Raw genomic sequence first — 27,802 nt, forward strand, 5'->3', positions numbered from 1 at the left:
ACAGATAAATAGATAAATAAATAAAGCCCAGTTAAATTAGAATTTCAGATAATAAAGAATTATCTAGTATAAGTATGTCCCAAATATTGCATGGGATATACTTACACTGAAGAACTATTTGTTATTTATCTGAAATTCAAATTTAACTGGGTGTTCTGTATTTTATCTGGCAAACTTTACTTAGCTTCTCTGTTTTCTCCTTGGTTAAATGGGGATAATAATAGTACCAACCTGACAGGGTGGTTGTGAGGATTATATGAGTTAACAACATATAAAGTACTTAGACTAGTAACTAGTACAGAGAAGATCTCAATAAATGATACTTGCCATTATTGTTACTTTGGGTGTTGTTGATGGGGTTATAATATTTATTGAAGATATTATTTCTGAGACCTTCTGCTGTCAGCCATGATGTAACTGGTAACAGACTGACCTATCACCACAGACAACTATTAAACTGGACAAAATGCACTTAAAATTTGTTTTTAGAGATTAAATGATTGACAGTGCAGGACTCTGACTCCTAAGAGTCAAGCTTAGAATCTCCCACTTTTCTGACGGGAGGCACTTTCTATACCAGAGACCAAGGAGGGGGAACCCAAGCAGAACATGGCAGTTTGTTGAGTTGGTTAGAATTCAGGGAAGCTGTGACAACTGGAATTTGTGGATTTGTGTACTGAAGAGGCAGGTGCTGTGCAGAGAAAGAGCTCCAGAAATCTGCATAAGGGTCACCTGGGGTCTTTGGCTGAATGCTAAGCTGTGCATGCATAGAGTGAGACTCCACGAGACTGAGCAAAGGACAATGACAGGAAGGTCCATGTCTCCCAGTAATGGACCTGAGAATCCCTGCTGCATCATTCATTGGCTGGGAGCAGCCTGTGGGGAATGCAGCCCCAGTGTAGATGCAGTGATGAATTTCAGACCACAGCAGCTGGGGCTGTTGGTCTCTTTTGTTCCCTGAAGTCAGAGATCTGAGAGATGCATTCTCGTGATTACCCACTATCCATCCCTTGGCTTTATAGATCTATTTTTCCACATAGGTTCAGAGAGCAGCTACTCCATGGAAACTGAATGGAGACCAAAAGGGAGGTTAGTGAGATAAATTGCACCCCACTGTCTCTGCAGTTAATCTCATGGTTTCAAATAGTACTCATCCTCTCCCTCACCCACTATCCACTTCATTTCTTCTTGCACTGTTTGCCATGGCACTCAGACATTTCCACTTCAATGAGTATTGGCCATTGTTTTTTCCAGGCTTCTAAGAGCCATTCCAGCAGTGATTTTACCCATCCCTTGGGGTCCTTGGTAGGATCTTAAATTCTGTGTGCTGAAAAAGTACCTCCGACATTAATGAATTCTCATTTGTCCTGTCTTCCATTCAAACTCCCCTGTTCCTGCTGGTACATGCTGGCTAATTCTTGCAGCTCTTGAAGTGTGTGGTCTCCTAGATTATCAAGTCCAGCATGTTACCAGCTGGCTTGTGTTGAGATTTAACCCTAGTTATCAGCCTGGCAGCCAGCAGAGGGTGAGGGCATTTCCTGAGGGAAGGGAGTATCTGTTGCATTGTGTAGAGGGGTCTCTACAGAAACTTCTAGCACAGTGGAAGTGCTAGCTCAAATTCAGTGTTTCTGCACTGTCAGCATCCTCAAGAGCATCCATCTAGAGGTACCCATCCCAGATATCAGGATCCCAGGTATTCTTAAGCCTTGACTTTAGCAAAGCAGACCTGCCTTGGCGGTGCATCAAAACATCTCTAGAGCTCTCTGACTCTGAGGATTAGATCTCTCACTTGTCAATTGTGTCTGCTCTTCAAATGCAGAAGATAAGGACCTCTGTAAGCAACCGCAGTGGCTCTCTGGCTGTCACACTGAGCCATTAACTGCTTTTAAAGAGCACTCAGTCTCTCATTATGCTTCCTCAGGGCATAAATACAACTTAGTAGTAATCAGTCTATTCCACTGTCTACTTAGTAAGCATGACCCAACCACAGGCCCCAGCACACCACAGAGCAACTCTAAGGAAAGTTTGGTAAGGCTATCAGGAGTCCTCAAGCCAATGTTGCCCATCCAAAGAATCCCATGTCACCCAGGAATAAGACTGCCTTAGTATCCATACTGCCCTCAGTCATTGCTTAGGAGCAGCTAGTGGAAAGTGTAGCCTTAACATGAAAACACAATGATACATTGCAAGATGCAGCAGCTGGGGCTGTCAGTCAGTACACTCCCTGCAGTAGGAGATCTGAGAGAGATATTCTCATGAATGCCACATTGGGGTCTATAAATAGAATTGGGAGAGACATCATGAAATCAGCAGAGTAGGGCGTTCCAAGAATCAGTCCCTCCACTGAAGCATTCATTAAGCAAACAAAAACTGGCAGAATTAACTCTTTTTTTTAACTCTAGAATACAATTTTAAAAACTTACAACAATCAGAAGAGTGCTTAATAAAGACAGAGGCTGTTAAATTTTGGCAAGAAAGTATTGTTGCATTTTTGTTTACCTGTCTACCATCCCCCATTCCCCAGTATGACAGCGGCCATGGGGACAGTGGTCAGCAATCCTGGTGTTAGCTAGCTGGTGCCAGACAGCATGATGAACCTTGTTCTCAAAAACTGTGGTTGTGCATTTTGCATTTTGACTAGTCTTGTGGTTTCCAGAGGGACCACTGCAGAGGCTTGGTTTTATTTTGCCTCCTTCAGCCTCGAAAAGAATCCCTGGTAAAAGCATTTGTGTATGTCAAAAGCATTTAAAGACATATAATATGCATAGCTGTCTCACTTAAGGGATGGAGAAAGGGGAAAGCAGCAGATGACCAGAAGACCTGGGAAAGAGAAGGCTGAGGAAAAGATATTTGGGGGAGTAAGGGTCTTGAATGGCTACCTCATATACCAGGGAATCAGGGATGCAAAATACATGCACAGAGCTGGACACATGCTCAGAAAAGACCTGAGAGAACCCTAGGCTTAAAACTCTGGAGAACCTTTGTGCTCTGCACAAGCAAGAAGGGAAGGCTAAGACAGGACTGTATGTAGGTAGTCTGGGCAAGCAATGAGGGAGTACTGTAGCTCAGAGCCAATCTACAAAGACTGGGAGAGTTGTTTATTGCTTCAGGATTTAAAAGAAAAATCTGTCAGGATTTTAAAAAATATCTGGATGATTGCTGAGTTAATGAAACAGAGACATCAATGAACACATATCTCAAGGAATATAGGCTTTGCAAAAATAATTTGGTAATGTCACTAAACAAATGAGTGACTGTCCTCAGCAGCAACAACAGCAAAACCTGAGGGAGGAAGGAAAGAATGATTTCCAGAGTTATCACATTGTGATATTCAAAATGTCTGGTTTCCAACCAAAAATTAAAAGCCATACAAAGAAATAGTAATGTATGGCCCATTCACAGAAAAAAAAAAAAATACATTGAGAGCAATCTTGGGGAAGCCCAGACATTGGACTTACTAGACAAACACTTTAAATCAACTGTCTTAAATAAGCTCAAAGAACTAAAGGAAACCATAGACAATGAATTAAAAGAAACCAGAAGAATGATATTTTACCAAATAGAGAATATCAATAAAGAGACAGAAATTATACAAAGGAGTGAAATAGAAAATTTGGAGCTGAAAAGTATTAGAGCTAAAATGAAAAATTCACTGCATGGGCTCAACAGCAGATTTGAGCAGGCAGCAGAAAGAATCAGTGAATGTTAGAATAGGACAATTTAAATTTTCAAGTCAGAGGAGCAGAAAGAAAACAGAATGAAGAAAAATGAACATAACCTGAGGGACTTGTGGGATGCCACTCAAGCATATGCATTATGGGAGTCTTAGAAGAAGAAGAAATTTTTGATGAAAGGCACGAATCTACACATCCAAGAAACACGATGAAATTCAAGTAGAATCAACTCAGAGAGATCCACATCATTACGAACAAAGAGATCCACAACATTACAATCAAAATGTTGAAAACTAAAGACGGAAAATCTTTAAAGTAGCAAGCAAAGAGCAGCTTGTCTTGTAGAAGGGAGCCTCAATAAGATTAACAGCTGATTTCTCATTAGAAACCATGGAATTCAGAAGGTGGTGGGATGACATTTCAAGTGTAGAAAGAAAAAACCAAACAACCAAGAATTCTACACCTAGCAAAACCATCCTTTAAAAATAAAGGATTATTAAGATGTTCCCAGATAAAAGCTGAGGAAGTTCACTGTTAGTTGACAAGCGTTATAAGAAATGCTAAAGGGTGTCCTTCAGTCTGAAATGAAAGGACACTAGACAGTAATTCAAAGTCATACAAAGAAATAAAGAATACCATTAAAGGTAACTACATAGGTAAATATAAAAGCCAATATTATTGTATTTTTGGTTTTTAACTCCTCTTTTTGTTCCTCATATGATTTGAAAAACAAATGCATAAAACGATAATTATAAATCTGTTAATAGGTACACAATATATACTTTGTGACAATAATAACATAAAGGAGGGGATGGAGTTGTATAGAAGCAAAGATTTTGTATGCTATTGAAGCTAAGTTGTTATAATTCAAACTAGATTGTTATAAATTTAAGATATTAATTGTAGTCCTTAGAGTAATCACTAAAATATATACAGAAAAGGAAAAGAGGAGGATCAAAGTGGTACACTGGAAAAAAGATCATTCATATGGAAAAGAAAGCAGTATTTCAGGAAGTATGGAACAAAAAAGAAGAGCTATAGAAAACAAATAGCAAAATGGCAGAAGTAAGTGCTTCCTTATCAATAATTACATTAAATTGAAATGGATTAAACCTACCAATTAAAAGACAGAGATTGAAACAATGGGGAAAAAATATGATCCAACTAGATGCTATTTAGAAGAAGCTAACTTTAGATTCTAAGACACAAACAGGTTGAAAATGAAAGGATGGAAAAATATATTCCACGCAAATAATAAGCAAAAGAGAGATGGGGCAGCTATACTAATATCAGACAAAATAAGCATTAGGTAAAAAAACCGTTACAAGAGGTAAAGATGAACATTATCTATGATAAAGTGGACAGTGCATCAAGAAGATATAACAAAGTTAGACATATGTGCACCAAACAACAGAGCTCCCAAATATATGAAGCATACAGTGATGGAATTGAAGGGAGCAGCAAGTCATACAATAATAGTTGGGGACTTCAGTACCCCACTTTCAATACTAGATAGCACATCCACATAGATCAATAGGGAAATAGACGGCTTGAACAACAGTATAAGCCAACTAGAGCCAACAGACATATATAGAGTATTCTACCCACAACAGTAGAATACACATTCTTCTAAAGTGCACATGTAAGATTCACCAAAATAAACCACTGTTAGTACATAAAACAAGTCTTAATAGATTTAAAAAGATAGAAATCACACAAAGTATACTCTTCTACCACAATAAAATAAAGCTAGTAATCAATGATGGAAGAAACCTGGAGAATTCATAAATATGAAAATTACACAACACCGTCCTAAAAGAGGTGAAATCACATTCTCACATTTGAGACAAATGAAAACAAAAACACAGCATACTAAAACTTCTGAGATGTGGCAAAAGTAGAGTTCAGAGAGAAATTTATGGCTATAAATGCCTACATTAAAAAAGAGGAAAGATCTCAAATCAGTAACCTAACTTTACAAATTAAGGAACTAGAAAAAGAAGGGCAAGCTAAACCCAAAGCTAGAAGATGGAAGGAAATAAAGATTAGAGCAGAGATGAACACAATAGAGAATAAAGAAAGGGAGGCAATGAAACCTAGAGTAGGTTCTTTAAAAAAAATCAACAAAATTGACAAACCTTTAACTAGACTTAAAAAGAGAGAGAGACAAGACACAACTAAAGTAAACAATGAAAGTTGGCACATTATACCAACTTTGCAGAAATAAAAAGGCTTATAAGACAAGACTATGAACAGTTGTAAGCCAACAAATTAGATAACAGATGCAATGGGCAAATTCCTTCAAACATGCAAACTACCAAAACTGATTCAAGAAGAAATAGACAATCTCAACAGAGCTATAACAAGCAAAGAGATTGAATCAATATTGAAAATTCTCTAAACAAAGAAATATCCCAAACCAGATGACTTCACTGATGAATTCTATAAAACATAAAGAAAAATTAACATCAATCCTTCTTAGACTTTTCCAAAAAAAACAGGAAAGGAGGGAGGACTTCTAACTCACTCTGTGAGGCCAGCATTACTCTGATACCAAAGCCAAGACACAACAATAAAAAACTACAGACCAGTATCGCTGATGAATATAGATGCAAAAATCTTCAACAACCAAATACTAGCAAACCAAATCCAACAACATAGTCAAAGGATTACACACCATGACCAAGTTGGATTTATCCCACAGATGTAAGCATGGTTCAACATAAGAAAATCTATCCATGTAATATACCACATTAATAAATCAATTCATCTCAACTGATGCAGAAAAATATTCGACCAAATTCATCACCCCTTTTCCTTTTAATTACACTCAGCAAACTAGGAATAGAGGGAAACTTCCTCAACATGATAAAGGCCATTTATGAAAAGCCCACAACTAACATAATATTCAGTAGTTAAAGACTGAAAGCTTTCTCCTTAAGATCAAAAACAAGACAAGGACGTCCACTTTCACCACTACTATTCAATATTGTCCTAGAAGTTCTAGCCAGAGCATTTAGACAAGAATAAGAAATAAAAGGTATCCAAATTGGAAAAGAAGAAGTAAAATTATCTCTATTTGCAAATGACTCTATATAAAAAAAAATCCAAAAGAATCTACATGAAAACTACTTACCTAATAAATTAATTCAACAAGGTTGCAGGACACAAGATCAAAACATAAAAAAGAGTTGCATTTCTATACACCAACAATTAACAATTATAAAAGGAAATTAAGAAAACTATTCTATTTACAATAGCATCCATAAAAATAAAATACCTACAAATAAATTTAACTGAGGAGGTGACTTAATACACTGAAAGCCAAAAAATATTGCTGAAAGAAATTAAAGATTAAATAAATATAAGGACATGCCATGTTCATGGACTGGAAGATTTACTATTGTTAAGAAGGCAGTAATACCCAAAGCAGTCTACAGATTCAATGCAACCCCTACCAAAATTCCAGTGGCTCTTTTTTTTTTTTTGCAGAAATAGGAAAAGCCAGTCTACAAATTCATATGAAATTGCAAACAGCCCCAAATAGCCCAATCTTGAAAAAGAACAGAGTTGGAGGACTCAGACTTCCTGATTTCAAAACTTAATACAATTGGTTTTTTAATAAATTGCCAAGGTAATGCAATGTAGAGTGAACAGTCTTTTCAAAAAATGGTGCCACAACAAATGGATATCCATATAGGGAAAAAAATTACTCTTGCCCTCTTCCTCAAGCCAACACAAAATATACTTGAAATGGATCACAGCCCTAAATGTAAAAGGTAAAACCATAGAACTTCTAGAGTGAGAGGGGTGACATCATCAGCATGACAGAATAAGAGTTTTCTACCATCTTATCCCTAGAAAACACTATTTAAATAATCACCCATGAATGAGAGTGCCTTTGTGGAAGTCTGGGAGTCCAGTGGAGAAGTTCCAGCACACCATTGGAGGGGAAAAAAAAATCTGAGATTGATGCATTGAAGAGGATAAGAGGAAGACTTTCCCTTTACCTGCTTTTCATTTTACCTCATCCCTCCTTCAAGGTAGCAGCTCAGTGCCAGGAGAGACCTTCTCAGCCTATGATTTCTCTCATGGCTGAAAGTGAGAGCATGTGAGTGAGCACATGGCTTCCCAAGCTGTGCAGGACACTGCCAAAGAGACCTACTTCTTTTTCACTATATCCAGAATACTGATGTATGCTGCATGACTAGTGGGCACAGAGCAGCTAGAAGAACAGCAGCCAGGGCTCTTAGAGGGCATCAAAGGGATACAGAGCCTACCAACCAATTTGCAGACTCTATCAGGAAGCCTGCTGACAAGCCAATGAGGAAAACTCACCTACAAATCCCCACAACTAGCAACGGGTACTCCCAATACTGTGTGTGCCCCACCTTCCCCCCAGGGTCAGCTTCCTATGCACACCTCCAGGGGAGCAAGACAAGCCTTTACAAATGGCTAGTAATTGTGCACAGAAAGCTGGCCTGACTGCAGAATTGAGAGAAAGCATACAAACTTTAGCATTCGGGACTGCCCTAGGGAAAGCAAACAGGAGTCTCTCAGCATTTGCCTGGGGTTGCAGGATTGAGAGAAGGCATACAATCTTAAGAGTTCCTCTCCAAGAGGGAACGAGAACTGTGGAGCAGGTGTATCCATAGAAAAGATATGATAAAGCCTCAGAACTCCTACAGGGGTAAAAGAGGTATTTCATTCCTGAAGCCAGTCAATGAAGACTAGACTAGGTGACTTCTTCTTTAAATGTGAAGACAGTAACACAAGACTTTAAGAGACATGAAAAACCAAGGAAACATGACACCACCAAAAGAACACAATTTTCTGGTAACCAACCCTAAAGAAATGGAGATCTGTAATTTACCCAATAAAAAATTCAAAATAGTTATTTTAAGGAAGTTAAGTGAGCTACAAGAAAAAAGAAAGACAGACAATTCAACAAAATAAGGAAAATGATACATAAACAAAATGAGAATTTTAATAGAGATAGAAATCATAAAGAACCAAACAGAAATTCTGGAGGTCAATAATACAATGAATGAAATGAAAAATGCAGTAGACAGCATCAATAGCAGACTGGATCAAACAGAAAGAATGTTTGAGGTAGAGAACAAGTCATTTGAAATTATCCAGTCAGAGGTAAACAAAGAAAAAGAATGAAAAAGAGTGAAGAAAGCCTACAGGAACTATGGGAGACCATAAGAAAACCAATCTGTGCATTATTGAAGTTCCAGGAGGGAGAAAGGGAGAAAGGGACAGAAAGCTTTTTTAAAGAAATAATAGATAAGAACTTCCCAAATCTGGGGAGAGATTTGGACATCCAAGTTCATGAAGCATAGGTCCCTAATTTCAACCCAAAAAGATCTTCTCCAAGACACGTTATAATAAAACTGTCTAAAACTAAAGACAAACAGAGAAAATTAAACAAGTGAAAAAAAATCCTCACATACAAGAGAACCCCCATAAAGCTATCAGTGAATTTATCAACAGAAACCTTGCAAGCTAGGGGAGAGTGGGATGACAAATTCAAAGTGCTGAAAGAAAAAAAACTGCCAACCAACAATACTTTACCCAGCAAAGTTGTCCTTCAGTAATGAAGGAGAGAGAAAAACTTTCCCAAACAAACAAAAGCTGAGGAAGTTCACCAGTAGACTTGCCTTACAAGAAATGCTGAAAGGAGTCATTCAATGTGAAGTGAAAGGATGCTAATTAGTAACATGAAAAGATATGAAAATATAAAACACACTGGTAAAGGTTAGCATATGAGGTTAGCAAATTCAGAATACTCTAATAATAATATAGTAGTGTTTTAACCACTAAACTCTAGTGCAAAGGATAAGGGCTAAAAGTGTTAAAAATAACTATAGCTACAATAACTTGTTATTAGATATACACAATATAAAAAGATGTAAATTGTGATATCAAACATAAAATATGGAGAGAGGAGTAAAAGGGTAGCATTTCTGTACGATTGAAGTTATGAACTTAAAATAGTCTGTATATCAATAAGATGTTTTATGTAAGCCTCATGGTAGCCACAAAGCAAAAACTTATAGTAGATACACAAAAAATAAACAGAAGGAAATCAAAGCATACCACTACAGAAAATCATCAATTCACAGGGGAAGACATCAAGAGAGGAAGAAAGGTGTGAGGTAACTATAAAACAGCCAGAAAATAACTAATGAGATGGCATTAGTAAGTCCTTACCTATCATTAATTTCTTTAAATGTAAATGGATTAAGTTCTCCAATCAAAAGGCACAGAGTGGCCGAATGGATTAAAAAAAACAAGACCCAACTATATGCTGCTTATAAGAGACTCACTTCAGCTTCAATGACACCATAGGCTCAAAGTGAAGGGAAAGAGAAAGATATTCCATGCAAGTGGAAACCAAAAGAGAGCAGGAATAGTTATACTTATATCAGACAAGGTCAAAACTCTAACAAGAAAGGGTCACTGCCACAACAGCAACTTTCCATACAATCAGCAGGTGAGCTAGAGGTGCTTGCTGCCTACTGACCTATGGAATCTAATAATAGGGCAATGGGTCAATATTACTTTGGACTCATCAGTGAAGAATTACACGCCACTCATGTCAATGACCAGAGTTATGTCTTATACATTAGCAGTTTATTTAAATTATATTTTAAGAGACAAAGATGTTTGGTATGCATTTTAATAATTACAAATTGCTCGTAAACAAAACATTTATCAAAAAGGACCTTATAATATGTACCTATATATGCAGTTGGAGAATTTTATCTGGCTGGAAATAAAAGCATTTTGTAGCAAAAGGGAAAAAAACTGTAACAAGAGACAAAAAAGGTCATTATATAATGATAAAGGGGTCAACTCCTTAAGAGGATACAACAATTGTAAATACGTTTGCACCCAACATCAGAGCACCCAAATATATTAAGCAAATACTAATAGATCTGAAGCGAGAAAAAGACAATAATACAATAATAGTAGGGAACTTCAGTACCCCACTAGGACAAAGGATATATCATCCAGATAGGAAGTCAATAAGGACTTGAAGTATACTTTAGACCAAATGGACCTAATATACATATAAAGAACATTCCATCCAACAGCAGCATAATACACATTCTTCTCAGTGCACATGGAACATTCTCCAGGATAGATTCATGTTAGGTTGCAAAACAGGTCTTAGCAAATTTAAGAAGCTTGAAGTCATACACAATATGTTTTCCAACCAAAATGATATGAAACTAGAAATGAATAATAGGCATAAAACTGGAAAATTCACAAATATGTGGAAATTAAAAAACACACTCCTGAACAAGCAGTGGGTTAAAGAAGAAATCAAAAGGGAAGTCAAAAAAATATTTTGAAACAAAAAAAATGGAAACAGCATCTAAAAACTTATGAGATGTAGAAAAAGCAGATCTAAGAGGGGAGTTTATAGAGATAAAGGTATACATTATAAAAAAAGAAAGATCTCAAATAAATAACCTAAATCCACACCTCAAGGAACTAGAAAAAGAAGAACAAACTAAGCCCAAAGTTAGCAGAAGCAAATAGCAAAGATCAGAGTGAAAATAAATGAAATAGAGACTAATAAGACAATAGAAACGATCAATGAAACTAAGAGCTGATTTTTAAAACAGATAAACAAAACACACAAACCTTTAGCTAGACTCACCAAGAAAAAGAGAGAATTTAAAGAAATAAAATTATGCGTAAAGATATATGCACCCCTGTGTTCACTGCAGCATTATTCACTATGGCCAAGACTTGGAAGCAACCTAGGTGCTCATCAAGGGATGATGGATAAAGAAGATGTGGTATATATACCCAATGGAATACTACTCAGCCATAAAAAAGGATGAAATCTTGCTATTTGCAACAACATAGATGGACCTTGAGGGTATTATGCTAAGTGAAATAAATCAGAGTGAGAAAGTCAAATACTGTATGATTTCACTCACAAATAGAAGATAAAATCAACAACAAACAAACACATAGAGACAGAGATTGGATTGGTGTTTACCAGAGGGGGGCGGGGGCAAAAGGCGTGATTGGGCACATGCATATGTTGATGGATTGTAATTAGTCTTTGGGTAGTGAACATGATGTAACCTACACAGAAATTGAAATATAATGATGTACACCCAAAATTTATATAATTTTATAAACCAATGTTACCACAATAAAAAAATTAAATTAAAAAATAAATAAAAATGGGGAAAAAGTAAAATGAAAATGAAAAAGAAGACATTACAACTGATACCACAGAAATATAAAGCATCATAAGAGACTACTATGAACAATTATATGCCAACAAATGGGACAACCTAGAAGAAATGAATAAATTCCTAGAAACATACAACCTACCATGACTGAATCCTGAAGAAATTGAAAATCTGAACAGACCAAGTAAGGAGATTGGAATCAGTAATCAAAAATCTCCCAACAAAAAAAAGCTCAGGACCAGATGCTTTCGCTGGTGAATTCTACCAAACATTTAAAGAAGAATTAATGCCAATTCTCCTCCTTCCAAAAAATTGAGAGGAGGGAAAACTCCCAAATTCATTCAGTGAGGCCAGCATTACCCTGATACTGAAGCCAGAGGAGGACAATACAAGGAAAGAATATTCCAGGTCAGTATCCCTGATGAACATAGAGCAGGAATTCTCAACAAAATTAGTAAACCAAATTAAACAACACATTAAAAGGTTCATACACTATGATCAAGTACAATTTATTCCTGGGATGCGAGGATGGTTCAGCATATACAAATCAATAAATGTGATATACCACGTTAACGATGAAAGATAAAAAATCATATGACCTTCTCAATAGATGCAAAAAAGCCCATTTGTCAAAATTAATCATCCTTTCATAATAAAAACTCAAAAAATTGGGTATAGAAGGAACTTACCTCGACATAATAAAGGCCATATGTGACATGCCCACAGCTAATATCTTGTGAAAGGTAGTGAAACACTGGTGAAAGGTTGAAAGCTTTTCCTCTAAGATCAGGAACAAGACAAGGGTGCCACTCTCACTACTCCTATTCAACATAATACTGGAAGTCCTAGCCAGAGCACTTAGGCAAGAAAAAGAAATAAAAGGCATCCAAATCAGAAAGGAAGAAGTAAGATAGTCTCTCTTTGCAGATGATATGACCTTAAGTCTAGAAAATCCTCAAGACTCCACCAAAAAACTGTTAGAACTAAGAATGAATTCAGTGAAGTTGCAGGTGACAAAATCATTATACAAAAATCACTTGTGTTTTTATACACTAACAACAAATTATCTGAAAAAGAAATAAATAAAACAATCCCATTTACAATAGCATCAAAAACAATAAAATACTTAGGAGTAAACTTAACCAAGAAAGTGAAAGATCTGTATACTGAAAACCATAGACATTGATGAAACAAATTGAAGAAGACAAAAATAAATAAAAAGATATCCCATGTCCTTAGATCGGAAGAATTAATATTGTTAAAATGTCTATACTACCAAAGTCATCTAGAGATTCGATGCAATCACTATCAAAATTCCAATGGCATTTTTCACAGAAATAAACAAATTAATCCTAAAAATCATAGGGAACCACAAAAGACCCCAAATAACCAATGTAATCCTGAAAAAGAACAAAAAAGCTGGAGGCATCACACCGCCTGATTGCAAACTATATTACAAAGCCATAGTAATCAAAACAGTAGGGTACTGCCATAAAAACAGACACATAGTCCAATGGAACAGAATTGAGAGCCCAGAAACAGAATCGAGAGCCCAGAAATAAATTCATGCATATACAGTCAATTAATAGTTGACAAGGGAGCCAAGAATACTCGATGAGCAAAGGATAGTCATTCAATAAATGTTGTTGGGAAAACTGGAAATTCACATGCAAAAAAATAAAATTGGACTCCTTACACCCATCACAAATATTAACTTGCAATGGATGAAAGACTTAAATGTAAGACCCGAAACTATAAAATTCAAGAAGAAAATATAGGGAAAGAGCTCCTTAACATTGGTCATGGCAACAATTTTTTGAATATGACAACAAAAGCACAAAGAGTAAAAGCAAAAATAAACAATTTGGACTATATGAAACTAAAAAGCTTCGCACAGCAAAAGAAACAATCAACAAATTGAAAAGGCAATCTACAGAATGGGAGAACATATTTGCAAACCATGTATCTGATAAGGGGTTACTATACAAAATATAGTAAGAACTCATACAACTCAATAGCAAAAAAAGTAATAATCCACATAAAAAATGGGCAGAGGATCTGATTACATATTTTTCCAAAGAAGACATACAAATGGCCAACAGGTAAATGAAAAGGTATTCAACATCAGCAGTCATCAGGGAAATGCAAATCCAGACAACAATGACACATCACCTCATACTTTTTAGAAAGGCTATCATCAAAAAGACAAGAAATAACAAGTGTTGATGAGGATGTGGAGAAAAGGGAACACTTGTGCACTGTTAGTGAATATGTAAACTGGTACAGCCATTATGGAAAACAGTATGGAGGTGCCTCAAGAAAAAAAAAAATAGAACTACTATATGATCCAGCAATCTCACTTCTGGGTATGTATCAGAATGAAATGAAATCAGTATCTCAAAGAGATATCTGTACCCTCATGTTCATTGCAGCATTATTCACAATAGCCAAGACATGAAAACAACCTAAATGTCCATTGATGGATGAATGGATACAATGGAATATTATTCAGCCATTACAAAGAAGGAAATCCTGCTATTTGTGACAGCATGGATGGACATGAGGGTATTATGCTAAATGAAATAAGTCAGACAGAGAAAGACAAATACCGTATGATTTCACTTATATGTGGAATCTAAAAACATCAAACATAGAAACAGAGAGTAGAATGGTGTTGCAGGAGGCTGGAGGGTGGGGGCAATGGGGAGATGTTGGTTAAAGTGTACAAACTTCCAGCTACAAGATGAATAAATTCTTGGGATTTAACATACAGCCTGGTGACTATATTTAACAATATTATATACTTGAAAATTTGCAGGAAAGTAGATCTTAAATAGTCCAACTACAAAAAAAAAGGGTAATTATGTGAGGTGATAGATGTGTTAACTAATCTATTGCCTTATTGTGGGAATCATTTCACAATATATACATATTTCAAATAACACTGTACACCTTAAACTTACACAGTATTATATGTCAACTATATCTCAATAAAACTGGGGGAAAATTAAAATTTTTAAAAATCTATAGAACTTCTAGAAAAATGGCTAGGAGAAAAACATTAATAACCTAGGCATAGATAAAGATTTCTTACATACAACACCAAAAACACTAATCATAAAAGAAAAATTAGAAAAAAAATAGACTTCATCAAAATTGGAAGCTTCTGCTCTTCAAAAGACACCATTAAGAAAATGAAAAGCAAGCCACAGACTAGGTGAGAATATTCTCCATATACATTTGATAAAAGAGTTATATCCAGAATATATAAGGAACTATATGTATAAAATATATAAAGAACCAATAAGGAACTACAACTTAATAAAACAAACAACTCAACAAAAAATGGGCAAAAGATGTGAAGAGACACTTCACCAAAGAAGAGATATGGATGTCTATTAAGCACATGAACAGTCATGATGCTCAACATCACTAGTCCTCAGAGAAATATGTTACACCCATAATCAGAAACCACTATATACTCGTTAGAAAGACAAAAAAGACTGACAATACCAAGTGTTGGGGAGGATGTGGATATACTGGAAATTTCCTGTATTGCTAGTGGGTATATAAAATTTTATAACCACTTTGGAACACTGTTTGGTAGTTTCTTATTTGTTACTCACACACTTATCACATGACCCAGCAATTCTAGTATTATGTTTATTTTCTCCCAAGAGAAATGAAAACAAACATCTACACAACAGCTTGTACATGAATATTCATAGCAGCTTTATTCATAATAGGGTGATAATAGGGAAACATTCAGTGTGACCATCAACTAGTGATGGATAAACAAGTTGTTGTATATCCATATAATGGAATACTACTCGACAATAAAAAAAAAGAACTACAGATGCCTGATGAAAAGCCAGAAGCAAAAGATTATATACTGCATGATTCCATTTATATGATATCCTTGAAAAAGCAGAACAAAGCCTGATAAAATTTAGCCTATATCTTATTTAATTCCACACATATGACATGCTAGAAGACAGCAAAACTATAGTGACAGAAACCAGATAGATCAGTGGTTGCCAGGGCCTGGAGGTGGTGGATGGGCATTGACAGCAAAGGAGCACATGGAAACTTTTTTGAGATGAATAAAAAGTTATATATGTTGATTGTGGCTATGGTTATATGAGTTTATATATTTGTCTTAAACTCCTAGGACTATTTATTTAAAATGGGCGAATTTTATTGAAAGTAAATTATATCTCAATAAAGACGATAAAAACATTCAAGATATCTTTCCTGAAATAAATAACTTGAATCTACATATTGAAAGAGCCCACAGTGTACCTGGAAAATTAAACTACACAGTCAATTCCAGGAAATATCCTAGTAAACCTAATAGATTTTAAAGATAAACTATTCTCTGAGCCTCCAGGCGAAAACATTAAATCATTCTGAAAGGGAAAACATAATCAAGCTAACTTTAGATTTCTTGCCAACAAGACAACAGTGATGCAATAGCTAAAAATACTCAAGGGAAAAATGGACGAACCAAGGATTTTATATCTTCTGAAGCTGTTCTACATGGTGTCAAATCTGATGAAAAAGTAAAAGCCTTGGGGAAAATTGAACCCTTCTAAGGAATCTACTATTGGACAAACTTCATCAAACCAAAATGACTAGGGAAACTTGGGCAAAAGCCTGGTATCAATTGAGTATATTCAATTGCACATCTTTAAAAAAAGCAAAGGATAAGGATATATTATATGCTCTGACAAAGTATAAATAGCACAACTGGAAAAAATGAGAGAAGACTGGAAAGATATGGGGAGAGCAAAATAAACAATTTGATTACCATACAGGCAATATGTAGGAGTCAAACTATTTCACTTAAACTTGACAAACTGGATAGAAGTGTAATTAAAGAAAGAGGAGCCTAAGAGAATTACATTAAAGTAATCACTGTATTACTCACTGAGTTTATAAAAATGTACACATTTCTAAATTCAAAAAGAAATACAGGGCCGGCCCCATGGCTTAGCAGTTAAGTGCGTGCACTCCGCTGCTGGTGGCCCGGGTTCGGATCCCGGGCGTGCACCGACGCACCGCTTCTCCGGCCATGCTGAGGCCGCGTCCCACATACAGCAACTAGAAGGATGTGCTGCTATGACATACAACTATCTACTGGGGCTTTGGGGGGGAAAAAAAATTATAAAAAAAAAAAAAAAAAGAAATACAAAACAAATTTTTAAAAAGCAAAGAAAAGATACTGCATAGCAAAAAATACAAAGTGAGCAGGGATTGTTATATACAACTAACACAACAGAATTAGGCCACAGATCAATAAACAGGACAAAGAGTCACTCTACAATGCTGTGGGCTACCTTTCATAATGATAAAAGTTATGAAGATCTCTGTACCAAATAACGTGATAGCAATCTTCATAAAGCAGAAATTATAGGAAATGTAAGGAAAAACAGACAAAAGCAAACTGCTAGTACAGTTTTACAGTCCACTTTCAGTCTAAGACAGGTCATATGGACAAAAAAACAAGATATAGATGAACAAAATAGCAGAATCAATAAGGAGATCTTATGGGTATATATTGAAATTTATACTTTGAACAGAGACACACTTGTTCTATAAGTATCATTTAGGCCAAGATGGAGATCATCTATGACTTCACTGATATTTTTATTTCCATCAGTTGCTGAGAGAGGAGTGCTAAAATCTTTATTATGGTTTCTTCTTTAATTCTGTTCATTTTTGCTTCATATATTTAAGACATTTACACTCATGATTGTTATGTCTTCCGATATACTTCCTTATCTTTGATACTACTCTTTGTTTTGAAGTCTATTTTATCTGATAATTATAGCCACTCTAGCATTCTTATACTTACTGTTTTCCATCCATTTACTTTCAAACTACCTGTGTCTGTATATTTATAGTGGATTTCTTATAAACAGCATATAGTTGAGTCTTGCTTTTTCATCCATTCTGAGAATCTTTGTCTCTTTAATGGAGTGTTTGACCTATTAATACTTAATGTAATTACTGATGTGGCTGGAAGTCAGTCTACCATTTTGTTTTCTGTTTGTCCCTTCTGATTTTTGTTTCTCCATTCCTTCTTTCCTTCTTTCTTTTGGATCATTTGAATGTTTTTCAGAATTTTATTTTATTTTGCTTTTTTAGCTATACTTCTTACATAATATTTTTTAGTGGTTTCTCTAAGGGTTATATTATACACCCTTAATGTTCCACAGTCTACACAGAATTAATATAGTACTACTTCATGTAAAATGTAGACATTTTTGCAACTGAATTGGTTCATTTACCCACCTTACCCCATCCTTTATGCTATAGTTGCCATATATATTACCTACATATGTTATAACCCCCACAAAACAATGTTATAATTTTTGCTTTAAACAGACTTATATAAGTTAAAGAAATAAAGCAAGTAAAATCCTTTATATTTACCACTTGTGTTGCTTTCCATCTTTATTGAAGGACTGAGTTTCTATCTGGTATCATTTATTTTAGCCTAAAGAACTTCCTTTAGCCTTTCTTATAGTGCAGTTCTACTGGTGAATATGTATTCTTAGTTTTGTTTTGTTTTTTTCTTTGAAAACATCTTTATTTCACCTTCATTCCTGGAAGACACTTTTTCCTGTACATAGAATGCAGTGTGACAATTTTTTTTCCTTTCAATACTTCAAACATGTTCTTCTACTGTCTTCTTTTGAGATTATTCTACTGTTCTTTTTCTAAATTATTAAATGGGATATTAAGCTCATTAAATTTTAACCTTTTTTCTTTTCTGACATAAGTACTTAAGGCTATGAATTACCCTTCAGAGGTCTCATTTGGTCAAATTTTTCTGTATATTAAATTATCATTTATTTCTAAGTATTTTAAAATTTCTATTATTATGTCTTTGACTAATGACTTTTTAATTTCTAAATGCATGTGGACTATTGCTTATCTTTTTGTCAAAAATTGCATTGTTGACAGTCATTATAATATTTATTCTTTAAAATTTATTGAGACATGCTTTTTTACTTACTACGTAATATAATTTGGTGAAGATTCCATGTGTGTTTGAGAAGGATGTGTATTCTCTAATTTAAGGTTGACAAGTTCTATGTATCTAATAAATCCAGGTTTGTAATTATTTTAAGACTTTTTCTTTACTAATTTTTTGATTGCTTGGCCTAGCAAAAATTCACAGATAACTTTTGAAATTTCCCATTATGTTGGTGGGTTCATCATTTATTTTAATTCTATCAGTTTTGCTTTATATATTTTTAAACCTATTTTATTAAGTGCATCTAAGTCTAGAATTTTCGTATCTTCCTGGAGACTTGAAACTTTTATTATTCTGTTCTTACCTTTTCTATCCCTAATAACTTTTTTCCTAAAAACCATTTACCATTGACATTTGACTATGCATCGTTACCAAATTCAAACATTAATTAGTATCTTCAACAGTGCAAAAAGAAGGACCTTAGCACTTTAACTCCCTTCTAATTTATATGATATTGCTAATTAGTATTTTCTGATCTTAAAAATATCAAAACATTTGTGTGTGTGTGTGTGCGCGCACGCATGTGTGTATTTATCTGTGTGTATATTAACTGAATCCTTTTTTTTTTAAAGCCATTCCTTCTTCTCAGACCTTCCTTCTGAGGTTGTTTTCCTTTTTCCTGAGATATGTCCCCTAGATGTCCCTTTATTGAAAATCTGTTGAATGCTCTCAGGTTTTGTATATCCGAAAATGTCTTTATTTTGCTTTCATTGTAGAGAGTTCCACCGTTATACAAGATTGATGCTTATTTTTTCTTCATAATTTTGAAGATATTTTCCTATTGCCTTCTATCTCCCATTGCTGCCATCTGGAGATCTGATGACAGTTCTTTTGTAGGTGACCTGGCTTCTCTCTGGCAGTTTTTAAGATCTTTTCATTTTTGGTGTTCTGCATTGCCATTACAAATGTGCACAATTATAGATTCCTTTCAATTTATTCTGTTTGATATGCATTGTTCCCCTTGTGTTTATTGATTCATATCATTTATCAGCTCTGGAAATTCTCAGCCATTAACTTAATTCTTTGATTAGACATGTTAGACTTTTTTATGTTCTCTATATTGCTTAACCTCTCTTTGTATTTTTTACCTCTTGTCTCTCTGCTCAACATTTTATATAATTCCTTATTTATCTATCTTTTAGTCCACTAATTCTTTCTTTAACTGTGCCAAGTTAACTTCAATAATTAAATTTTTCATTTCTAAAAGTTCTATTTTATTCTTTAAAAAAAATCTATCTGGTAACTTTTAATTGTATCTTGTTACATGCTTATTTTCATGCTTCTATCATTACTTCTTTAAATATCTTATACTGAATTATTTTATATTCTCTAATAATTCAGTTATCTGAAATCATGGAGATGTAAATCTGTTTTTTATTTTCTAATTTTCTGTTATAATAGCTTGTTTTCTTGTGTATTTGGTGATCTCTGTGAACTCATATTTGTTTTAATTTATGGTAATCCGGAGGGCTTCTATCAAAAATGCTTTAATCCAGACGTGAATTTTTTAAAATTCTTTCTGCCAAAGTTAGAGGTACTAATAACCTGGGAACATTTTAGCCCCTCATGTAATCAAAAGTTTTGGGCTTAGCACCTTTACCTTGAGACTTGTTCAGAACTCAGTCTCCTGAGGGTGATGGCCTTCAGAGTAGTAGTTCTGCCTCACACACCCCACCTGCCCATATTTGCTCTTTGCTCAGAGATCTTTACTCTTAGTTTCAATCAAGGGATTTTGTCTGTTTGGTTATTTTTTTGATAGAGAGTGCAGTACCCTTGGTCATTTCCTTATTTTTTTAGAGTCCTGTGATGTACTTTAATGTATATTTTATAAGCAGTCTACTTGGGAGCTCCTTCTGGTATTTCTGGTTGACCACGCTGCCAGATGCCACTTCTTTCATTTTATCATAACGTCCATCATTACCTCTCGCCTGGAAAGAAGAGTACATCCTAACTTCTCTCTCTTAATTTCACTCTCTCCAATTTCAATTTATCATATGTATGGTTGTCAAACTGATGTATCAATAGACATGTTAGACATGTTAAATTTGAGGTACCTGGAAATAAGTTTGGCACTCAGGGGAGAGACGGATCTTAGAGATTTGTGAGTCACTGATATAATTATCAATGCCCTGAGAGTGGGTAAGGTTACTGGGGAGACTGGGGTGAGTGAGTATAAATAAAAGAGGAACACAGAATGCCGGCTTCATGGAGTAGGCAGAGAAAAATGAACTAGGAAAGGAGATAAGAAAATGAAATCTAAGAAATGGAAAAACAAAGAATGGCATCGCCAAATGCAAGGAAAAAGAGGGTTTCAAGGAGGGGGAGTTTATAGGATCAAATGTGGTGAAAAGGACATACAAGATGAGAACTTTCTTTAAGTTTGATCTTTAGAAGATGGAATGATTACTATTGCCAGAACAGTTTCAGTGGAGTGGGGACAAATGCAAAATGGCAGTGAACGTATAGACAAGTAGTGGCGTTCCGGTAGCTCGCCGTGATCGTATAGTGGTTAGTATTCTGCGTTGTGTGTAGACAAGTAGTACAGCTTGCTAGTCCTCTTCCTCATTACCTCCCACCTCCACTGAATATACAGTGAATAAATAAGCTTCCTGAAACAAAAATAAACACAATTGCCTTCTGATCTTCCATAGCTGAAAGGGATTCAGGCAAATACTAGATAGAGGTACTAGTAAGAAGGGTCAAGGAGGAGATGGGGATAATAGTCATCAAACATAACATGGAAATTGTGAAATGTTTCAGGTTCTGGACCTACTAGCTTATATGTAATAATAATAAGACTTGTTTGTTTGAATTTTAATTATTTTAGTTATTTCACTAATAAAATGTATGCAATCTGTTAATAATAATATTCCCTATTTCTGATATGTTTTATTTGCAATCTCATTATATGTTGTACCACTATATTTCACAATATAAAATAGAGAACAGAGCACAACTTGATTATTTACCTGTTTGTTTCTAGAGTCAGAAAAACTGACAGTTATATCTGTTAAACCTTAGCATTCAGACAAAATAAAGATGACTTTTCTTTCCAAAATCCTGGGCAAAGTATATGTTCGTGACATGCTTTTCTCTCAAGATCTGAAACTTTCTATAAAGGTAATTAATTTAAACTCCACTCTGTTCTCATGTATCTTAGCCTAAAATTAAAGTTTCACAAAGAAAATTCTCAAAATTATAAGGAAAGAGAGTATGATTGTGAAAAAAGAGCAGAAAAGTGATATTTTAAAAAAATATTTAGAAACCATTTATATTATCATTTTACAACAGCCTAGAATGTATTTTTTCCAGAACTCACAAATATGAGACTTTTTTAATAATGCAACATTTGAGTTTTCAACTTTTACCTAAGAAACACAAATGTATAATTACATGATTTATTAATTACTCTTATCCTGTCATATTCTCCATATTCCCATACTTTTCTCATACAAAACACAATAAAATAAAAAATTATGAGAAACATATTTCCTAAGCTACCATTCCTCTACATTCAGCAGCACTCACTCTGGGTTATGCTTATCCTTGAAAGTTGCACTGAAGGCCTCCACAGGCCCTGTGCCTCAGCTCCTCCTAAGTACAATAACAGTTCACAAATAGAAGATCCAAGCAGGCGAAGGCCCTACTGTTTGAAAATATTTTTCCCATCAGAAGAACAAAAACATTAACATAAATACATTAATAAACAAACAGCTCTCTCCTTTTATATATAATTTTGTTCATAACTAACATATAACATTTCTTCCTTATAGGTACCAGAGATTTGAAAAGGCATTTCTGTTAGCTGTTGACATTGGTGCTCGTGACCTGTTTATGGTGAGTCATTCCCAGAGATGATTTTGTGCCTTCAGTTCTAAGGCTAAGTTGTCAGCTTTTGTGACCATTAAAAAGGATTAGTGTCATTTGTGCCTTAGACACATGGTGGGAAAGCATTATTCCATCTTGGCTTGCAGCTTTGCCTTCATGGAACTGGTCAATAGCCATCTAGTCTCTTTTGACTTGTTGACATTTTCCTTGCCAGGGCCAAAGGGATGTTTTATGTTTTCTAAGAATGTATAATTCTTGAACTTTTTTCCTCATGTACCTTGATGTGAGAGGATGACACCTTTGTATCTAATAAGCTTAAATGTCTTTCTAATCCATTCTTTGAGGAAGTACAGCTACAGATGCCAGAACATAGGGCAAAACATGTCCCATAGATCTTGAGTGTGCTCAGTTTGTCCCTTGGATATTACCGAGAAGTAACAAAATATGAATGTTCTCACTTGTGTTTTTGAAGTAACCACAGTGCAAAGTGGATCCAAGAAGTTATAAATTCACATACACTTTAGTCCTCCCATTTGTTATCTACAGAACAGTAAAATCGACCGGTTTCTTAGAGATCTTTGTGCCCTGCTTTTTTGGTTTTTTTTTGTGAGGAAGATCAGCCCCGTGCTAACATCTGCCAATCCTCCTCTTTTTGCTGAGGAAGACTGGCCCTGGGCTAACATCCGTGCCCATCTTCCTCCACTTTATATGGGACGCTGCCACAGCATGGCTTGCCAAGCGGTGCGTCGGTGCGTGCCCGGGATCCAAACCAGAGAACCCCGGGCTGCGGCAGCGGAGCATGCGCACTTAACTGATTGCGCCACCGGGCGGCCCCAGCATCAGCTTCTTATTTTACAAGCTCTTTCACCGTAATATCGCAGTGAGATCAGATAAACAAAGGTGGGGTTTCTTTCCTGGTTTCTCAGCATATTCTGCTCCACAGAGATTTCATTGTGGTCAAAGAAACAATAAAGCAAAAGCTTCTTGAAAACAGCAAAAACTTCTGGAAGGCTCTTTTACCTGAACCTTCTGCACAATGAATTTCACCCTATTAAAAGGTACATTTTCTTCACATTTCTTTATTTTTTTATGTCTATAGTCTCAATCTTTTTTCTAGCCAAGATAAGAACTGAAAAGATAAGTATTTAAATGTTTAGTGTCTGGCAAACTTTCTCTCTCAATATATTATATTGTTCTGTAATTTCTACTGCTTTGATTATTAATGAATGTATAATGGTCAAAGCCATCTTTCTAAACTTGTTTGCAAATCATATCTGTTTCAGCATTTAGTCTCAGGTTATTTAGCCAGTAACAATATAAAGAAAATCTCCAGGGGCCGGCCTGGTGGTGTAGTGGTTAAGTTTGCACGGTCCACTTTAGCGGCCCGGTGTTCGCAGGTTCGGATCCCACACGCAGACCTACACACAGCTCGTCAAGCTATGCTGTGGTGGCATCCCACATACAAAATAGAGGAAGATTGTCACAGATGTTAGCTCAGGGACAATCTTCCTCACCAAAAAAAAAAAAAAAAAGAAAAGAAAATTTCCATGTTAGTTTAAATTTCTTTACTCCAAATAGCCTTTCTAATAGGCTAACCCTAACTCTAATGCATAAGGAATTTTATGTGTAAAAGATAAAACCCTACTTACCTTTTTATGTGTAAAAGTGAACAATCATTATTCAGAATGCTGCATCCCTACTCTTCATATGTAACTTTGCTTATTTGTAGCCCAAGGTCTGCCTTAAGGAAGCATTAAGAGCCTTAGGAGAGCATTAAGTCCTCAAACAAAATTCCATTTAAGTTCATGAATCCACTATATATATTTGAGGCTCCATGTTGAAATTGTCTAATAGAATTTATCATGTTCTCTAATAGATAAATTATTACTATTTAAATTATAATCCAACCAGAGGTCTATAGGTCTAGCCTGTATGCTGAGAAATATTACCTCTTTGAATTTAAAAGTTTACAAAATAAACAGGATTATCCATGCATATAAATGATTTTCTACCCCCAAGATCTCTCTTCCTAAAAGACTAAAAATAATACCACATGGAACACAAAAGAGTTACCAAAAAAGTGTATCAGTTAACCTGAAAATAGTGTTTTTGCATTAGCATCTATCAGTAGTAGAGAGACAAAAGACATACAGCATGACATCAACAGGCCTTGAATACTAAAAAGTTAATATGAGGGTGCTAGACCTGAGGAAATGGGCCTGAAAAGACCAACATCTTTGTCTGTTTTACACTGTAGCCTAACTGATCATCATTAAATTAGGGGTCAGCAAACTATGGCCTGCTAGCCAAATCCAGCCAAAGAATGCCTTTTTACAGTTTTAAATCATTGAAAAAAATTAAAAAAAGAATAGTATTATGTGACACTTAAAAATATATGATGTTCAAATTCAAATTTCAGTGTCCATAAATATTGGAACACAGCCAAACTCATTTGTTTATGTACTGTCTATGACTGCTTTTGCTCTACAGTGGCAGAGCTGAGTACAGTAGTCCCTGGATGTCTGTGGGAGATTGGTTCCAGGACCCCCACAAATACCAGAATCCGCGGATACTCATATCCCTTATATAAAATGGCATAATATTTGCATATAACCTACGCATATCCCCCCATACTTTAAATTATCTCTAGTTTACTTATTATACCAATACAATGTAAATGCTATATAAATAGTTGTTATACTGTATTGTTTAGGGAATAATGACAAGGAAAAAAGTCTGTACATGTTCAGTATAGATGCAACCATCATAGGCCTTTTAATCTGCAACTGGTCAAATCTGCAGTTGCAGAACCCACAGACGGCTGACTGTAGTTGCAAGAGACCATATGGCTTGTAAAGCCTAAAATATTTACTATCTGGCTCTTTACAGAAAAAGTTTGCAGACCGCTGGTCAAAACAATGATAATTTATCATTTTACTCCTCTAAAGAATGGTGAGTTACTTGGTTTTCCTGGGTTTCTCCCATGTGTACATGTTATTAAACTTTTGCTTAAAACACTTTAGCAGCTTCTCATTGCCTTTGGGATAAATTCTAACTTCTTAACATGGCATCTAAGGCCCCTCCACCTCACCTTTCTGCTTTCCAGCTACGTCAGCTTTCTTTCAGTGCTGGAAAATATGCTGTACTCCTTTTTACATCCAGACCATGTTAAGGAGTTTGGGTTTATCCTTACCCCAAATCAGCTTAAGTCCAACAAGGTGTGATGGGAAATACATGAAATTTAGGTCAGAAGTTTCCTTCAAGGTCAGTAACTTTGGAGATTTTTTAAATGTAAATGACAATAATAATACAGTACCTACTGATAAAGTTGTTTTTAAGTCTCACTGGAGATAATGTATTGAAAGTACTTTGTAATCTGGGAAGTACTATATAGATATCATGTGTTATTACTATTAAGACAGGGCAACTATTGTTATTACATGGCTATTGCAAGAAATAATGCAGACATTAAACAGGGCCTGAATTATATGAATGTAAAGGAGAGGATATTTTGTAAGCAAAATCCATATGATTAAGCAAGCCCTTAGATGAAAATAAAATATTTTGGTTATAAGAATAAATAATACTGTAATAAAAAGAAAACAGTACCATAAAGTATAAAGAATAAAGTAAAAATCACTTGAAATCTTCCTGTCCAGAAATGAACATCCTTTAAAACACCTCTCTATGTGATTATAGTCATGCGTCGCTTAACAACAGGGATACATTCTGAGAAATGCGTCATTAGGTGATTTTGTCATTGTGCAAACATCATCGAGTGTCCTGAAGTGGAACAAAATTTGCCACCCCAAAATGTGTCTCTTTAACATTAGGATTATTTTAGGCTGATTATTTTTAAGAAACAAAAGACTCAGCAAGTTTTTCTTGTTACCTCCCCCTTAATTGCCTAAAAGAATTCAGATTAAAAAAAACCTGCCTCAGGAAGCAAGCAATCACCTTAGCATAATATGAACTAGATGGTAGACAGGAAGGAACCTGGAAAAGCCTGTTTGTTGGGCTCTCCTCTGTGTTCTTCTGTTTCTATGTGGCCAAACACTTGTTTTCCAAATGTTTGCTCCTTTTCACCTACCTGTGAATTGCCCTCCTTCCCTTTGAAGTCCCTGACTCTCCCCACCCACAACATCATCTTTTGTCTTTAGCCGAGGATGGTATTTAAGTTGAGGGCTTCTACCATTTTGGTAAGTTACTTGGTTTTCCTGGGTTTCTCCCATGTGTACATGATATTAAACTTTTGTTTGTTTTTCTCCTGTTAATCTGTCTCATGTCATTTTAATTCTTAGACCAGCCAGAAGAACCTAGAAGGGTAGAGGAAAATTTCTTCCTCCCCTACAGTACTTACACAAACCTAGATGGTATAACCTATCTCACACCTAAGCTATATGGTACTAATCTTATGGGACCACTGTCATATATTCGGTCTGTTGTTGACCAAAACATTGTTACGCAGCACATAACTATACACACATATACTGTACTTTTTGTTTGTAACTTGATCTTTCCCATTCAACAATGTGACATAGACAGTTTTCCATATCAGTAAATGTAGCTCTATGTCATTACTTTAATGTTCACATTGTATTCCATTTTATGTGTGGTACTGGCATAAAAACAAGGTCATAGACCAATGGAACAGAATAGAGAGCCCAGAAATAAACCCATGCATATAGGGTCACCTAGTCTTTGACAAGGGTGCCAAGAACACACAATGGGGAGATGATAGTCTCTTCAATAAATGGTTGTGGGAAAACTGGATATCCACATGCAAAAGAGTGAAACTGGATCCCTATCTTACACCACTCACAAAAGTTAACTCAAAATGGATTAAAAACTTAAATGTTTTAAGACCTGAAACCATAAAACTCCTAGAAGAAAACACTGAGAAAAACCTCATTGACATTGGTTTTGGCAATGATTTTTTAGATAAGATACCAAAAGTGTAGACAACAAAGGCTAAAATCAGTAAGTTGGACTACATCAAACTAAAGAGTTTATGCACAGCAAAGGAA

At 35.3% G+C, this 27,802-nt stretch overlaps 1 protein-coding gene across 9 annotated transcripts in view; it reads left to right on the forward strand.

Moving 5' to 3' along the window:
• The window catches only part of WDPCP (WD repeat containing planar cell polarity effector), a 380,072-nt gene that overhangs the window by 197,160 nt on the left and 155,110 nt on the right, over positions 1-27,802 (forward strand). For all 9 annotated transcript variants that reach the window (XM_087436667.1, XM_087436664.1, XM_087436671.1 and 6 more), the window contains one exon: positions 22,721-22,784. In XM_087436667.1, coding sequence (XP_087292793.1) covers positions 22,721-22,784 — 64 coding nt within the window. The remainder of the gene's footprint in view (positions 1-22,720; positions 22,785-27,802) is intronic.

This window comes from Ceratotherium simum, chromosome 11 (genome assembly GCF_057802395.1).
Source record: "Ceratotherium simum simum isolate JZ-2026a chromosome 11, ASM5780239v1, whole genome shotgun sequence".
NCBI classification, from domain to species: domain Eukaryota; kingdom Metazoa; phylum Chordata; class Mammalia; order Perissodactyla; family Rhinocerotidae; genus Ceratotherium; species Ceratotherium simum.